The 18,289-nt window shown below is 40.6% G+C and overlaps 1 protein-coding gene across 32 annotated transcripts in view; it reads right to left on the reverse strand.

The window, feature by feature from the left end:
• Positions 1–18,289, reverse strand: part of LOC131473667 (neurexin-1a) — a 218,391-nt gene that overhangs the window by 99,164 nt on the left and 100,938 nt on the right. For all 32 annotated transcript variants that reach the window (XM_058651089.1, XM_058651098.1, XM_058651097.1 and 29 more), the window contains 4 exons: positions 17,645–18,026; positions 15,586–15,776; positions 14,486–14,659; positions 11,153–11,272 (listed from right to left, as the gene is read on the reverse strand). In XM_058651089.1, coding sequence (XP_058507072.1) covers positions 11,153–11,272; positions 14,486–14,659; positions 15,586–15,776; positions 17,645–18,026 — 867 coding nt within the window. The remainder of the gene's footprint in view (positions 1–11,152; positions 11,273–14,485; positions 14,660–15,585; positions 15,777–17,644; positions 18,027–18,289) is intronic.

The raw sequence follows: 18,289 nt of genomic DNA on the forward strand, positions 1-18,289 counted from the left end.
AATAAAATAAATCCCAACCGTCAGTGAGAGAGATGGGGGTCACATGTCAGCAGCTTTCCAGAAGCTTTCTCTCTATCTCCTCTGACAGTTCCCAAGATGCACTAGGCCACTGGGGCAGGGAGTCTGTCTCTATCTGTCTGTCCGTCTCCTCTGAAATCTGTCCCAAGTACATCAGCTCCCCTGGCAGTGTGCGTCATCCTGTACAGGACAAGGACAAACTGTGTCTCCCTTCTAGAGTTCACGGTGTCTTTATTAATGAAACACTCTGCCTTCCTTTAGTCGAGGGAAAACATTTTTCCAAATACAAAACTGTTTATAACCAAACCACTTCTGCCACTAACAAAAGCCCATAAAACTACTATAGATAGAGCAAAAAAATGGGGAGGAAAAGTTCAACTCTCTTTAGAGAGACAGGATGTAGTGCACTCATTTGTGTTCTGGTTTATAAAAACATCATCAGGAGTATAGCTCTTCAAATACACATACACTCTGCATCCCCAACTGGTTGTTGAAGCTGAGGTCAGTGAAATGCTTTCTACCACTGATGAAAAGTATTTGCTCAGTTACATGGGTCTTTCGGGTCTCAGGGCTCTGACAGTAAATCTATAAGAAACAGTTTAAGTATTCCTAAACACTTTATCCAAAGAGCGGCCAAAACTCTAGAAAAGGAGGTTCTCTCTGATTATGATGGTTCCCTATCAATAAATAAACGCCCCCTCACCAGGCATGTTAATGAAGTGAGGCAGGCAGTTAGTTAAAGTGAGTATTTCCCTGCATACAGGTACATAAAAAAAGAATCTTGTTCAGACTTAAAGTTAAATCATTGAGCACTCTGTTTTCTGATGTCCTTCATTCAAAGTGCACTTGAATCTGAAATCTCTGAGGACAATCATTGGATGGACTGTGGAACAGTATAGAAGGTGACGTTATTTTAGAGAAAAAGTACAGCAGAGAACCTGCTGCCAACATCTAACTTTACGAGCAGCTTTTCTTATTGGCTAGTTGTGACATCCCATGCAAGTGCTAAATGAAGTAACAGCATTACAGTGTGGGAGTCCCCTTGACCTCAAAATGGTCAAGGGGAAAAGCTGCCTGCCTGAAGCTGTCCCCGATCTCCCAGGCACCGATAACACAACCATCAGAACACATAGAGAATCGCCATACAGTCCTAGTGGTTAGTCATGGATATCAGTGGTAGCACTTTTAGCTGCAGGTGAAGGCGAGGCTGGTTGGTGATGAAGCACTGGGACGCACGCTGTTGTAGGATGAAAGGTTCAAGATCACCTCACCTCATAAAAGACACAAAAGAAACACATCTATTGTGCCTCACTTGTATGGAATTAGATTTGTGTCAACACTTTTCATGAAGCAAACAACACTTTTTAAGAAGCAAATAAAATATTGATATTATTGTTTGTAAATACACTTGTCACATAATCACGGGGCTTGCAGTCGCTGTCCGTCTGGAACTCGTTCCCCATGTTTTCCCCGTTGACATCCGACAACATAATTGTAAGCATGTAACGTTTATAATCTGACGACCGTTAGATACTTACAATTATATGTTCCAGACAGTGACTCCAAGCCTGTGACGACTTCCGGTCCACTGAGCTGTCATTTCAAATCTCAGTAGCCAATCAGTTACTGGACAGAATCGCAAACAAAAAACCCACAGCGCAAAGAACAAATCAGGGAGAGAAAGAATAAGTGTATTTTCAAACAATAATATACAATATTTTTGAACGATTAAATCGATATTTTATTTGCTTCTAAAAAAGTGTTGTTTGCTCGGGATAAGGCGGGGGATCATTTTCCATGGCAACACTTGCAACAAAGTCGAGTGGAAAACAAAGTGGAAAGCCACCAATCCCGACTATCACAGTATATGCTGAGTGATTTGTGCCTGAGTGAAGGCTTTGTGAATTAAAGGTCAATCGCCTATGGCACAGCATGCAATGTGTATTTGCGAGAAGTTATTCCCACACACAGTGACTGAGAGCGCATAAATCCAGTTGTCTGCATACACTGGCATTACAGGCTTCAGTGCATCTATTTCCTTGTGCCCTCAAAAAAATTCGAATTGGCCTCCCGCCATGCTCCTCTATTATATGTTGACTGAAATCTGCCTTCCATGTTCTCCATTTCCTCAGAGGGACGACTACATGTGCCACATCAGTTCAAATAACGGTCCTGAGGGACTGTTATTTAATGGACGTCGTAGGAAGTCTGAGTCACATGCACCATCGCGTTTTTTTTTGATTAACCACGACTGCAATATCTCTAATCAAGTGAGCAAAAGGTTGCGAGTGGGGTGGCAGCTCCTAACGCTTAATATCCAGTCTGCAATATCTTTCAAGCTTATTAAGCAGCTTCTCTGACTAAATCACTCAGTCAAGACAGCTCTATTCCTAGAACTGACTTTGGCTAAGGCAGTGAGTGATCTATGTGTGCTCTGCTTCCTCGCTGCCTAGCGATAAGAGAGGATTTGAGTTGTTCCACACACCAAATCTGTCCTTAATGCATAAAAACTTTGGAAGTTGGTTGAGTCCAAGGGTAATTCAGAGAGACAAAGTTCGATTGACCTCCCAATTACATTAAAAAAAAAAAAAAAAAAAGTGTTTGCATCGTCTAAGCCCTTTGTGCATATTGTTAATATTTCTCGGAGCACAAAGCTATGCACCGGCTTACTAAACTGATGTTGTTTGCAACTGAGCCTGGTTGGCATGCCCCTCTTGAAACTAAGCCTCGTGTATTTGCTTCTTGATAACATTGCACAAGCTTATTTCGAGGATCCTATGATGATGCTGGAGGCATGATATGTATTATGTTCTGCTGATTATTGCATCAACGGTGAGATTTCCTAAAAAAAAGTGTTTAGGGAAAGAATATATTCACCTCTGAAGCACTGATTCCTACACCTTAATTTGGAACTTATGTGGTTTTCACACCAACAGAAAAGCATGTATGTAATGAGATATAAAGGTATAATGTAGAAAGCAGGATTGCGAGAAAGTGTAGGTTAGAAAAAGGTTTATTAAAAACTAAGATGCTATGCTTTGGTGTTTGTCAATGGCTTTCTTAGGGTGCAAATATTGTACATCTGAAAAACATCGGGAAAATTATTTCCTTCCTGTTTCAGAACTTTAAACCAAACCATGATCTTACCCAAAAAATGAATGTCTAAACTACCAAGTCTTTACTATGGCACCAATAAACAATGTCAAGCAAAAGATCAGTCTGCAACAACATCCCAGGATCCAATGCACTCGTCTCATCTCACCTACCCCAAGGCAAAAAAAATGCATCTACTGTTTAAACTTCACATCAGGTTAAAGGTTCAGCAAAGCTTGGGTGCAAATATATCCAAGAGACTCATTTAATAATTACATTTTGCTTTCTTTTGTCTGCAAGATATAATGTAAAGGGTAAACATGACCTTCCTCCTATAAAAAGGTATATATAATATTCATACATAGTTCTGTACTTGCAGCTTAAATAAGCAATACAAACACACAACAGTTGCTTCCTAGACTCCTAGTATTACTGGAGAAGTATAACACGTATTTTACTGTTTTTTTTTACCATGTCCATCAGCATTTGAATTTGCCATTCAGTGAAGTAAAAAAACTCCCATTTTCTGCTCAATTGAATGACAGTAACACCATTTACTGCACGTCAAAAGAAGCAATCAAAAGTTTTTTAAATAGTCAAGTACAAGCAAGCGGTCTTGTTTTAAAGGAACGTTTTAAGTCTTGATATAGTTCTCTAGAGTGTCATGTTCAATAGCCGGAGTTTATGAGAGAGGGGAATATTTGCAGTGTCAGTGTATCACCCAGCAGGGTAGTTTAGCAGATGTTCTGTCTTCAAGTCAACACTTTAATTAGTATTGTGTTGTAGAGAAACAACAGCTTCGTATTTCCTGTCAACAACCCCCCCCCCCCCAGCAACCAATTAATAAAAAACACCTCAAAGATTAGGTTCTCACCACTGCACTGCAATGCATCCTGGAGGAGATTCTGATTACAATCGAGACTGCAACGAGGACGACTAAACGTGCACAATGCTTCAGCTCCACTCTGATCCGACCACATAGTGGTGCATTGTCATCGACGCAAAAACCGACGCTTAGAAACGCTCACAAAAGAACACATAAGCACGCATAAGTGTTATCCTTGATTGACTCTGTGTTACTGGGGACGCCCTCGAACTGTGTCACGCCATATGAGCAGAAGCGCAGTTTTGAGAAGCCGTCGCAACATATGTCAGACCCTGCTGTTGCTCCATTCTAATGTCACAGTGTCAGCATGAGGCCCCAGCCTTTCACATAGTCACCGTCACGTAACCTCACAGCTGTATTCTCCTTCACCATCAGTCACACGAACCGCCAAGTTAAATTCACCAACGTTCAGTGTTCCACCAAGCCAGCTTGAAGATTAGTTAGTGATTCTACACCACTTCCTGCAGAGATCACACTGCTCGGGTGAAGTTACAGACGTGTTACAGCATTCGCAGTGGGAGGGGAAAAAAAAAAAGAGACCTGGTTTCCATGCCAACAGCCTTTACCCACATACGGCCACTGCTTCCTGGTACAGAAACCCATTTAAATTCAGATACTCAATAAGCATGAGGGAATTATTGGACATAACTAGGACAGATAGTGGCCGTGAATTGGATACAGAGAGAAAAAAAACAAGTTAAAATCTGAGGGAGAAGATGAAGCCAAAACCCCCAACTATGTTGTCAGTGATAGGAATCATGTCAGTAACCATTTGGCATAGCAAACAGCAGCTGTGGGATACGTCGTATAGCAACAGCAGAAATCCACATCATCCTATAGAGCAACTGACACATATAGTATGATAAGCGTGAAAGTGGATGGACAGAGTATAACTTTTTAAAAAATGGTCTATTTCAAGCAAGTTTCTGCAGTAGGAGAGCGTTTGATAAATACCAGTAAAACTGTTAATACCATAAAACGTGGACACAAATGGATATAGTAATCCGGTTTGTACTGACTGGCCACTAGGGGGGGACTCCACCAGTTGCAAAAGTGATTCTGGTCAAATGAAAGTGAACATTTTTCTGATGAGTTTTGGGTCTTCTTCTAGTACAGAAACATCAGGTATTAAACTTTCCGGCAGACATTATTCAAACTGTAAAGAACGCATTTGCTGGGGACTATTTTCAGCAGCAGATTAATACACGTTTGATGCTGTAGCCAGTTTTGACTAAACCTCAGTGCCTATGTTCAGGGTGATAAAGAATTGTGCTACCCAGTACAATAATAGTGTGGCTCAGTGATGTGTTTAATGGAGGTCATGCTTCAGTTGCAAATGCTACATAAGACTTTGGATACAGACAATTGTTACTCCGATCAATTCATTGTTGGTTTTAATGGGCTTTGTTGACATCTTGGTATATTAATTCATTAAATGTAATAACGCATAGGTCACAAAAGGTAAATGTTTATTTATTTTTTCATTCATACAGTAACACAGAGGTGATTGTACATCTGAGAAGCTTTTCGCGGCCTGACAACAGATCAGTTAAACTCTGCATGAAATGTGTGTGCGCGCGCATTTTGTGAGAGTGGCCACTGAAGTGAAAAGAGAGAAGAACTTAGAGTGATTCTCTCATATCTTGGGGACCAACGGTTTTACACAGCTAGGCCAAGCATTCGAAACACACTGAAGCTTAAACATTTTCAGACCCATGGATTTGTTTCAATGAACTGCATTAAAAAGGGTGACATTCATGGCAAAGAGAACATTACTTCCATGTGACAGAAGGCTGTTTACTCCAGTGCCTCAAATCCCCTTGGCTTCGCTTCTGGCCTGGGTGTCCCCTTTTATTGATTGAAACCAAACTAAGTGGTCTAATCCTTGCATGCCACCACAGAGGAATAGGACAAAACTGTCTGGAGTACTTCCTGTCTGCCTCTGTGTCCTTGTGTGTGTGTGTGTGAATGTATGTTAAATATGAGGGGAAGTCAAATGGTACCGAAATACAAGTGGCCTATTTTACAAGGCAATAACTCTCCTAACAAAGACGTACAAAAGACGAAATTGGGACACATAACTACCTCAGCCAATGACATTATGTTCTATTGCAATTTGTATTGTGTTTTCATCTATTTACAAAAAAAACTATATTGAAACAATGTATTAAAAACTTGTTGGACATGAACCAAAGAATATTTTGGAGCAGATCAGATTAAGCGGCTGGATATAGGTGTTTTTTTCCCCCCGCCTTTAACTTTGTAAGATTTATGAATTTTTTGTCAATTATTTGAAAAAGATAATAGCATATATAAAATATTTAAAAAAAGCAGAATGATAACCAAAAAGGGGTTGGTGAGTGTTGTTGCATTGTCAGTTGCCACCGTTGCCTCTGTGGATTGGTTTAATTCATTGTCTGAATGTTCTTTGATTTCCTAGACAGTTGTTTGAAGTGGTTTTCATTTGTATTCTTGCTTTTGTGGTTCCTCTGTGTTAGAAGGCGGGCAAGACACAAAAAAAAACATTGTTCTGTATGTGCTAAAAAAAAAAGAAAAATGGTTCGTGTGGCAGATATCGAGCCGGGGGACGCAGACACACTACTCTCACAGTACAAAGACGCAAGAGTTAGCATTGACTCAGACACTTTAGAAATCAAATAAGAGCGGCTTGTCTCTGACCCTTGGGCAGGGACACTGGATACTACACCCGCAGACAAACTCCATTGTTGATATAATATTGACATGGCACTAATAGCTCTGGCTGTTAGACTGGATGAGCATCGAGGCGTTGATAAAAATTGCATGACGGCCAGGCGTACCCCTCGCTATAGCGTCTCCGCGACCCACTTCAGCTCAGCGGCAAACACTATTGTGTTTGTCCATGCACATTACACTCAGATGCGTGACCACTGCAGGCAAACTCCTGCGGGAAGTCTAGACTGGAGTTTTTAGTCAAACACACACGTGCACATACGTGTCAGCTTTTCAATGAAAGCTAGAGCAGTGGACAGAGAAGACGAACTACAATTTTGGACTGAAAATTAACAACTGTACACTAAAGTGACTACGCTGTGACCTAACCAATGTGTGTTGCCCTTGGCTTCATCAAGTTCCCCCAGCAAAGTGCTTTCTTGATGTGAATTTCTTGGCAAACCTGAAGAAGCCACAGGCGAAATACAGAGTGAAGTCATTTTAGTGCGACTTTTGACCCCACTACAACCTTCACTTGAGACGTTTTAGCACCAGATCTCTACTCTGGATGTACTACGATTCAAATATCTGCCATAAACATAACCAGTTCCTCAGAAATAAGAGTTCTGCCTCATTAGGACCAGGCATGTATGCCCGCATGCACACACAGCGTTCTACATGTCATCTAATTCCTCCTGGCATCAAAAAGTGGTAGTAATGATGAGAGTAAATGCATGCTTAACATTGTCCACAACCGTATAAATTCATTTCACATGCACAGTGATCTGAGAGAAATCTGATTCATCACACTCTTGTATTTTCTTCTTTTTCAGCTATGCATCTGTGGGCATCCTCTGCTGATAATTGGAGCTATAAATACAACTCTACTGTGTCCCCAGTTCATTCATTCATTCTAAAAAAAATAAAAAAATAAAAAAAAGCACATCACTGCGATCGTGTGGTTGCGAGATGATGAAGAGAAAGATGTGAAGATTATTTTTTTTTTATACGTGCCTTCATCTCATCTATCATTGTGAAGTGAAAGGTGCAGCGCTGTTCTAAAAAGTTTGAAATACTTTTATCATAAAACACTCAAAAGTGCAGCGGAGAGATGATGGATTGCTGTGGAAAAAGAGCTTGGTGCAGAGTCTGTGTGGATGAATGCAAGGCATAGACTATCAAGTGTGTGTGTGTCTATAAAAATGTGGCTAAATCATCTTCGGTAGTTAGCTGGAGGCGAGTGGACTTGGGCTTGATTTAACTTTGACAACGTTTCGCCTCTCATCCGTGAGGCTTCTTCAGTTCTGATTTTCTGGTGGTATAATCCAGACATCCATCCTGTAGGCTGGACACCTGTTTAGATAGTTGTTAAATTAAATCCAGTTTGTGATTTTGTGAGAGACAAGGTGTCAAAGAGGGCAGTCCAGTTGCCTACAGCTAACTACTGATGATGACTATGACTCAGATGACTGAGAACCTTCACAGACACATTAGTCTAAATCCTCCTCAGAATGAAACAGTCAGAATGCCATGCTTATTTTGGCCATAAATAGCATCACATAATTGTTTGGGTACTTGCTACACGACACTGCATGCTGAGTTTTTTTCCCTTCAATGTTAAATAATGCTAAGTTACTGAGATCCTTTTACTTTCATTGCGATTTCAAACCTCATGAGGACAAAATAATAACAATTCAGAAAAGCCAAAAATAAATCTGTGGTGCTTGTTTGGAAGGAGTAGAGTTATTTAACCTTGATGACAAATCAGCATTTGGGATTATCTCCCATGGTGAATGCGCAGCACTCCCAGTAACACCATTTACTTTGTGTGACATTTTACGACTTTTCAAATGAATGGATTCCACAATCATAATCTATCACTGCAACGAGTCTACAATAAATGCCAATAAGAGGACATTCAAATTGCTGTAGTTGGACATTTTTCATTTACATGCCTTGAATGATGAGATGGTATCGGTGTATTAGACATATTAGTCCCTTTGTGATTTGTGACTGACAGCTGTACAATTCATCCTCACTTAAAATGCTACAGGGGCCAGGAACTGTGAAATGGAGCTGTTCTTCTGAGAAGGCAAGATGCCAAGATTATACCCACTAGAGAAATATGTGGAAATGCAGAAAACCTCCCCTGAAAATTCCTGACTGGAGACACAGCGCTGTTGTAAATTGCCAGAATTTCAGTTTATGCAAATCGGTCTAGTAAAGAGTGATATTTTCCTAAGAGATGCCTCACTCATTCCCTCGATCCCCATGACAATCCATCAACTCAGATAAAAACCTCAACCATCTCCAGCTTCATTTCTCCTTCTCATAGATTTTTCTTTGGCAGAGTTAGGCCGTCTTGCATCACTATTCTGAGGACTGGTTCAGACTCTCTGTAGGGAGCGGGATTTCTCAGAAAGTCTGTTTCTGGTGGTCACACATTACATCCCCGGGGCCTGCACATTGATCTTTCCTATTGTTTCCCTCGTCGTTTTGTCAGGTCAGCTGGAATAATGAGACTAACAGTACAAGACTCAGCAGGTCGGCTCACTTTTTGCCGAGATATAATATATGCATACGTGTCCTGTGAGGTGTTATGCTCCCAATGCTGGAACAAGCTGCGCAGCCTTGCTCGGGATGAATATGTATGACAGAAACAAAGAGGAAAAAAAACACTTCCACATTGTACGTCTTCTTTTTTTTCCATGACGCTCAAGGAAGGTTCACTTGGAGTTCGTCATCAAAAATATCCCTTAACACCTCCTGCGTGAGCCTTACTCAACTGTTGAGTCAAACAAGGTTTGAGGAATGAAAGGGAGAGAGTAAAACGAGCAGGGGAGAGCTTGGATCAGGACAAGCTACACTCAACCCCTCAGCTCATGGACAGAAGAATCCTTTTAGTGTTATCATAGGCTGCAGATATGTTCAGGCTGTGGGGTTGCTCGGGAAACTATTAACACTTTCTCTTGATAACAAAAGACGTAGCCTTATCGGGATAGTAGATGTGACACAGAATGCATTAACATTTATGGTGCGCTCTCCTCTGCTTGTGTGTCATCCCCAGAGTGCCCACTCTCCTTCTTTTGCTTTAATGCAGTTCAGCACTTTGCCCATTCACCCCGTACTGTGTGAACCACTGCAGAAGAAAATAATGACCACACAAAATCCCCTGTGCATGTTTGGCATAAGGAAGTAGCCCATTTTCTAAAAGCAGAGCAGACATTAGCCTAGTTTTCCCAAAAGCGAAGCATTAATCAGTAAATAGTCCTTAAAACAAGATGCCCATTTAACTGTCTTTAACAGAGATTAATATTGCAGAACTTTTAAATTACACTTTGGATTACAATTGGATTGTGTGCGTGCGTGTGTGTGTGTGAGTGTGTGTGTGTACACAACCACATTAGGGGAACTTGCCTTTCTCAAGGGGCCTAAAAGCAAGTCCTTGTAATATGTTTTTATATAGATATATATATATCTATCTTTTGGCGTCTCCCTCTCGTGGGTTTGCCACAGCGGATGATCTGCATATTTGATTTGGCAGAGATTTTTACACCTCCCATTTATCTGAGCTTGAAATGACACAAGGACCCTTGTAAACCATTATATTTTAGGGAAAGAGCATGTAAAGGTTAGGATAAGGTTAGGTGAAGGTTACAGTTAGGGGAATGACAAGTAGCAGTAATGGTGAAGCTAGATTAAGTATCCAGGGAATGGATGTAAATCAGTGCAATGTCGTGTGCGATGTATACCTGCAATGTAATCGTATCAGCTAATGCAGTACTCAACGGCAGCCGAGTGGAATTCAAGTGCATAATTTGCTATATGCCATTTATTTGTTGCTAGTTTGACTTGTTGTTGATGTTTTATTTAGCAGAACACAATGTTTGTTGCTCCCTCTGGTGGCACGTCTCTCAAGTTTTAATGAGCTTTCACTGAACCGTCAGGCAGATGTCACAAATGTGGAAGCCTCTGCCCTTTTCGGAGAATCAGCGGTATTGACTCTCTCTGCGAAGTCAACATTTACTTTACTCCAAGCAGAGCCTCTGAAATAAAACCTGTGCCAAATGACCAATCGGTCACCCAGACAGTCATACCAGACAGTTTCTACTTGCCTGAATAATTGCAGAGCAAAATATGACAATAATGGCAAAAAAAAAATGTGCAAATCCAAATATAGCACTTAGACGGGAAACAGTAACAAGCTGGTACGGTGTGTGAACAAACAGGATAAAAATGACCCAGCTGCTGTTGATAACACCCACCTTTTAATTGTCTAGCACCAAGGATTTCCTGAAAGTGTTTATTTAGCATAACAGATGGAATGAAGATGAGTTTGAACAGTGTCGTCTTGTGTGATTTATTAGGACTTAAATGTAATGAAGAATGTGGGCACCCAGCTTCTATGACAAACAAAAAGGAATCAAAAAAATCCATGTTTGAATAGGAAAGATTGAATCTTACCGTCATTACACAACGGCCCGCCAAACGTTGTCATGCTGCAGTCACAGCTGAAGCCCTCCCACTGCTGCAGGCACACACCCTGGTTGGCACACGAGTCCTCTTGGCATGTCGTGCTGGGGCCTGGATGTGGACACAAATAGCAACTTGGTGAGCAGACGTTTACCATACAACAGGCGGCGAAATCTACAGATTGAGTCTGCAGTGACATGAAATGTCACGCTGAACCGAGTACACAAAACATACAGCACCCATTCTATGAAAACACACTGGCAACTGTGTCGTCTTATTGTATTCCTTTGACAAATATGGGGACTTCAATCACTACCTGAACAATAACGGAACAGGTAATAACATGTCACATATTTCTCAACACATCAAACTGACTATTGATTTAAATATTTTATTTCCATTCCATTTCCAATCAAGAATAGCACCGTATTAAAGTACAGATACAGTTACAGCCTCGATTTCCATCTTGCTTTTGTGCGGTAAAGTAGTGTGCATTTAGACGGTGTTTACTTGTGATGTGGCTTGATTATTGTTACACCACAGTAACTTGTCTCTCCACCAAATTGCACACTCTGTAATGTAATTCTCCTTCCCATCTCCAAACTGTCACACATCCTGCAGACAATCAATCAGATGCAACTGGATCACCCCACAGCGTGTGTTATTAGCAGCTTCGAAAGGACAATGATTCTTTGTTCTTAAGTTGCAGGCTCCTGAGTTATTCATGTGTTTTTTTTTAACACCAGGGGAAGTAAGTGTGCTTCCAGATGTGTTTTAAATCTAGGTGTTTAATAACCATCAGTTCCTCAGTTGCTCTGTCAGTCTGAGCTGAACTCAAGTCCAGTTTTCTACATCCATTCATGCATAACTCACCTTTACTGCCATAATAACCCATTATCTGTTTTCATCATCATCGATGAAATGTTTTAGTTGCTCAGTTGTTAAATACATATCTCACTCCCGTCCTTGTCTATATGATCTATTTTTTCTTCTAAATAAAGGGTGTGCTGGTCAGCCTCACAGTAGCTATGGTAACTGCTTTAATGGTTCAAGCATTTGCTGAAGCCCACTCACAGCTGAAAAATAACAATAATGAAAAAAAAGAAGCTAAATTGCTAAAGCAAAAAGCTGCACATAGTGTGCTTTACACTATACAAGGAAAAAAAAAACCAAGACAGTGCGTCATGATTTACATGCAAGACATTTGAATAAAATTCAAATAATAAGCATTTAATCGCATGATATACTCAAGATTCCACTGCTTAACAAACCATTCAGAGTGGAATTTGTTATATGGAATTTGCTAATTTGACTTTGCTCGACTTATGATGAGTCAGGTTAACACAATGATCACCATTTTGTGGCCATACCGCGTATGTCTGACAAAGTGAAAACAATTAAAGATGACGAGCAGACTTTTTCTCTTAGAGAAAATACGGTGGCCTTCTGGTAATAGTAAGCACAAAAGGTCCTTTCTAGAGCCAGTGTTCAGTTTGTCCTTCACTGTGAGAGAGTGTGTCAGACATGGTGCGCTCTAGATGTCAAGATCTCATTCTAAGGTAATAAAAACAGGCATGTCAGAGGATTATACAGTATTGCAAACATTGTTATGAAATGGCACTACAAAAAAAAGTTAATGTTAATTGGACGATTAGAAAATCCTATTTCCATATAAAATATATGCAAACATACTGGTCAGCCATGCTATTTGTTTTTCAATGTACATTGAAACGTTTTTTGTTTTTTTAAGATTTACATCTTATTCCTGTATGTGATAAAAAAGTGATTATAATATACATATGGCAAAGGTGGACATGTATTACAACAATGATATGTTTAATGTAAAACAAATAGCTTTAGTTCATATTATTAATATGAACTAAAAAAAATTTTCATGGGAAACTCATGAAGAAGTTAACATTGTAGTTAATATTCAGTTCTGCAATAACAATAATGTACAGTATGTGAATGGAAGGGGGGCGGGGCATACAGTATACTAAAGCAAATCAAAATGTGATGCAATGGTTGTAGTATTTGTAAGGAACAGAAGGCCACTCCATATGGCAGGTGAATAAGTGGCAATCTGAGTTATTTGTTCAAGGAGGTGCAGGAGGTGTGGAGGTAGAAACTGCTTGGGGCGGAGGCATTTCTGATGCAAAGAGGGAAGTGGACTCCATATAAAAAACAGACAAAGCTCTCTACCCTGCAAGTCAGCTTTCATCAATGCAACCTGTAAGCACAATTATAGGGAGAGGGAAAAGGCAAAGTGTACCAGCTGTAAGTAAAACACCGACATGTCAGAGGTGGAGCAACAGAAACACAGAGTGTGGAAGCAGCTCACTGTTCTGCCTAATGGAGGCCAGGTTACACAAGACTCCAAATACACTGAGTAATGTGAAGGTAGTCCATTATAATGTTCATGGGACATGCTTTGTCCATGAACTTACATACATTTTTAAAACAGCAGAAACATTGGATATTTATGCTCATGCATAATCTGAAATGATCCGTAGTTTACTCATATACCATCAATAACGACTGTATATGCTGTCACCACAGTCTAGTGAATGCACTGTCATGGAAGCTGTCTTTCAGCGAGAGCAACCACGGATTCTGGGTGACGTGCAACATCAGCAACAAGTCTGGTTATATTGGTAATGTTGAACCGCGAAAAGACAGTTGTGCTGTCAATAGAAGAAAAAAAAAAACACAGACCAGATGAATTGAGAAATTAAACTAAGTGAGTCACGATGAAAAATAAATCAAATATTGTCTCTGGATGTGGCGCACACATTAGACTGGGCAAATTATATTCATGCATGCAACAAAGGCTTCATACATAATTCAAAAGGATTGCTCCTGGCAAACTCTCAGAGCCAGCAAGCATGCATAGTGCAAAACAGAATGGGTATAAAATGGATAATAACACTGGCAGTACAAATATGGCAGAGAGAATAATCAGATTATGGCCAAGTGAAACGGAAATGATTGCCTGTAGAGGGGTGTCAGCGCTTGATGCATTCTAACAGAATACTAACACACTTTATGGATGTTAAATTACACGCCACAGGTTGGCAGCGCGCGTGTGTGGATGTGCTTCACAATTAATGTATGGCCTTGTCGGACAAGTATGACTGAGCTGAAATAGCATGTTGTTTTACACTTGGGAGTGAGAGACCAGAGTGATTAAAGGAATTTTAAAAAACAGCAAACTTTTTTTTTTTTTTTTAAATAAAATGTTGGACAGGAGCTTTTTAAGTCTGACAGGGACGAATCACCAGCCACAGAAATGACATTTCCTAAGTGGATTGGGAGACTGCTCACCTTCACATCCTCTCTCAATCTGTCCCACGCAGTCCAGAGCATCTGACATCAGGTCTGGGAGCCGGCCGTTCAAATCCATTGATGCCAGACAACCCTGGAAACCCTCCTTGGCATGCACTAGCTTTGGCAGCTGCTTGTACAACTCCTTAGACACCCCGCCAATGTAAAGGTTACCTGTGAAAATATGAAGAATGTGACAACACTGCCCTCAAGTGGGAAGAAAATGTGGTGCACAGCATACAGGAACATTCACTCATGACAGATAGATAGATAGATAGATGACGCATGAGGGTCACAGGACGCTGGAGCCGATCCCAGTCGCAGCACCAACATACAGACATGAACAACCACGCACTCTTACATTCACACCTAAGGGCAATTTAGAGCGCTCAATTAACCTCTGCATGTTTTTGGACTGTGGGAGGAAACCAGAGTACCCGGGGAAAACCCACGCACACACGAGTAGATCCTGCAAACTACACGCAGGAAGGCCCTCGTTCGGACCCGGTCTTTTTGCTGCAAGGCAACAGTGCTAGCCACTACCCCGCCATGTGGCCCAACAGGAACATTATGTAGTAGTTTATAGAACACTGTGATTGGGCTAGCACTGAACATTCCATATCTAATTAAAGTTACATCTAGCTAATGAAAACAGTTGATAAAGCAAGAAATGAACCCTCTAATGCAGAGGGTCAATTACTGTCAGTTTTGTTTATAAATCTGTAAACCCCTTAGTACTGATTAATTAAAGACATTAAAGTTGTTTTCTGACAACAATAACATGTATTACAATAATGTGAAGAACTAATTAGGCAAATATTGTTCCAGATGACAGGGTACTTTTATCTGAGGTTGCTTTGCTAATGACAAATGGTCTTTTCTATAAGCTGCCAGTGTTGTGTACTAAACAGACATGAGGTTATGTTCTTGGTGGTAAAGTCTAAGGGCTAAGTGTTGCTTTTATCCCTCCAAACCCTCAGCGTTTCTCCGGCTGCTGCAACCTCTCACGACCACCGTCCTGTTTTTTGTTTTTTTTCCCCTCACCTCTAGGCCACTGCTGTCCTAATTTACCGAAATCTAAAAACTCTTTGTCTACGTACCCTTCAGGTCCAGGTTTTTGGCTCCTGTGGTTGTCTGCGTGGTGACCTTTGTATCAATTTTGACGGTGTGGAAGTTGTTGGTGTCCCTGGAGATGACTACATTGTGCCAGTGGTTGTCGTTAAGGGGCTTGTTAGAGTTGCCTTTGATCAAGTGAGCTCCATTCCCCAGGTCGGACACATAGTGCAGGTAACTGCGAGGACAAAAAAAGAGATTATAATATAATATGAGGGCGTGCAGCCATGCACAGAAATGGAAAGACATGAAAACAATATGAAAGCATCAAATACCATGTGGATATAGTTTATAATTAGTGTGGCCAACAATGCTTTTTTTTGTATGATAATGTGACATTTTTTGCAAGGTTTTTTCATTATGGTAAAAAAAATGTAAAAGTATAATGAAACTCTGAAAAGTGGCATGATGTTGCTGGTGTTGCTGTGCGCCTGTGTGTTCAAATGTGCAGATATGAGAGTATCAGGAAGAGCAGCTGTCTAAATAAGCTAAATAATTGGCAGGTTGCAAAGGAGTCTTGGCGTTATTGAACAAATTGGGCGTTCAATGTTTTCTTTTTTTCTTTTCAGGCAATTTATAATTTATGTGCTCATTTAAATTCAAATGTATGGTTTTACTGTTAGCTATGGTGAACAAAAAAAAAGTTAACTTCAGGCAGTACTAAAGAAGGTCACTCTATAGCTGCAGCTCTGAAATAAGAAATGCACCCTTGTGTAGTTGATTCCCTTTTATGTTGGCTGTTTGTTGTGCCTTCATGGAGATTTATACAGAACACCAATAGCCAGAAGCTCTTTTAGAAAATATTCTGGCACATAGGTGATAAGAAAATAATTTGAATTCCTATAATAATGGCTTTAAAAAGCTGTCACAAATTATATTCTGTTTAGAGTACGGTCTGACGAGTTGCATTATTAAAACCACAATCTATGTATATGGATAGTCTTACATACAGACATCCTGCTTCACAGTTATAAAACTAATTCAACACAGTTTAAAACTTTTTTTTTTTTTTTTGGCTTTTCACATTTGCTTGTCTTCACACCTGATGGGAGGTCGGTCTGCTCTAGAAATGAAGTTGTGTGTTTGAAGAAAAGAGTTGAGAAGTAAACTGTTGCCCCAGCAGTGACAAAAGGTCTACCGCTTCATCCTCTACATGAAGGTCACAGAGACACTGGTGCCAATCCCAGGTGACACGGGGGCGAAAGGCGGAGTACACCCTAGACAGGTCGCCAGTTCATCACAGGGTCAACACTCAGAGACGAACCTTTCACTCTCGCAGTCACACCTAGAGTCATTAACACACCTAGAGTCAATTAACCCCTGCACGTTTTTGGACTTGTGCCCACGGGGAGAACATGCAAACTCAATGCAGAAAGGCTCTTGGTCAGACTGGGTCGCAAACCTGGGTCATTTTGCTGACTTTGCTGCACACAACAGGGCTAGCCACTATTCTACTATCCATGTGGCCAAATGTGCTATGATATCCTCAAAATAAACACATGATGGACAATTATGCCATGTATTTGTTGAATAGCATATGAAAGCACTTTGAGTCTATACTTGTTAACCCTTAGGTGCAACCATGGTAATTTGCCGTGGGAATAATAAACAGCTCCCGTTTATAGGTCACATATTCAGGCTTTCAAAAAGGTGTTTTTTCATATATAATTTAGCAATAATTGTGCAGAAGTCACAAAATAGACTTTTCAATAGTTTTTCTTCTTTTTGTTCATAAAAACGAGCCAAGTGAGCTTTGAACTGTGACGCATTTCCAAATGTTCACAAATTCAATCTGATTTTAACCATTTTGAGTACTTTTTGCTCAGGTGTGTTTATATACTTGGTGATTGCCGAGGTTGGGCTGAAAAAAAAAGATATAAGACACTCTATATTGCACATTTTTATACCCTTAGTATGTTACAGTATACACATACTGTAACATAGTAATGGAAAAAAGCAGCCAGAATGCTCTGTGTTCTAAGAGTTACATGAAATGTGCTGTACAATCAACTTAAAGTGATTCATACTTGGGTACAACACACTTACCCTTTGACCAGCTCCACCACGATGAAGTCATTCCCATCCCCGCTGTTGTAAAGGATGAGACCGTCTGAGGAAGTGGTTTTGAATTGAAAGAAAAGGTGCATGGAGTAGTAGGCCTGCAGGGTGGTGAGGGTCACGTAGCTGGAGCGAGACTTGAACGTGATGGGGTCGGCGATGATGTTCTTGAAACCAATCATGGCGTTGAGCTCACAGTAATCAATGTCACCATTTTTACAGAGGTCTATGTAGGCCATGCCGTTGAAGGAGAGGCTCTGGAGGTGGCCGATGAAGTTGGACGGCACAATGGACAAGAATCGCTTCTCTGTCACGATGCCCGTCTCAATGTTATGGAACTCCAGCTGGGTGTGGTCACCTGCCATTTGACCTTTGATCAGCAGAAGGGGGAGGGGGTTTAAATATGACAGTTACGCAGGCCCATGCTGTGCAATTAAATGGTCACAACTAGTTTATTGTATTCACCGACTGCTGTTTCTTTAGATAATTTTAATTGAAATAATTCCTAGAATTACAATAGGTCCTCGCACACTGCAAGTGCTCGGTCCCTAATTAAAATTGCCATATTCTCAGCACTGCCTAGTACAGAGGAATACCTCTGTTTTTCTAGCAAGCTTGTTTCTTACCTAGAAT

The sequence above is a fragment of the Solea solea genome, chromosome 15 (assembly GCF_958295425.1).
Source record: "Solea solea chromosome 15, fSolSol10.1, whole genome shotgun sequence".
NCBI classification, from domain to species: Eukaryota; Metazoa; Chordata; class Actinopteri; order Pleuronectiformes; family Soleidae; genus Solea; species Solea solea.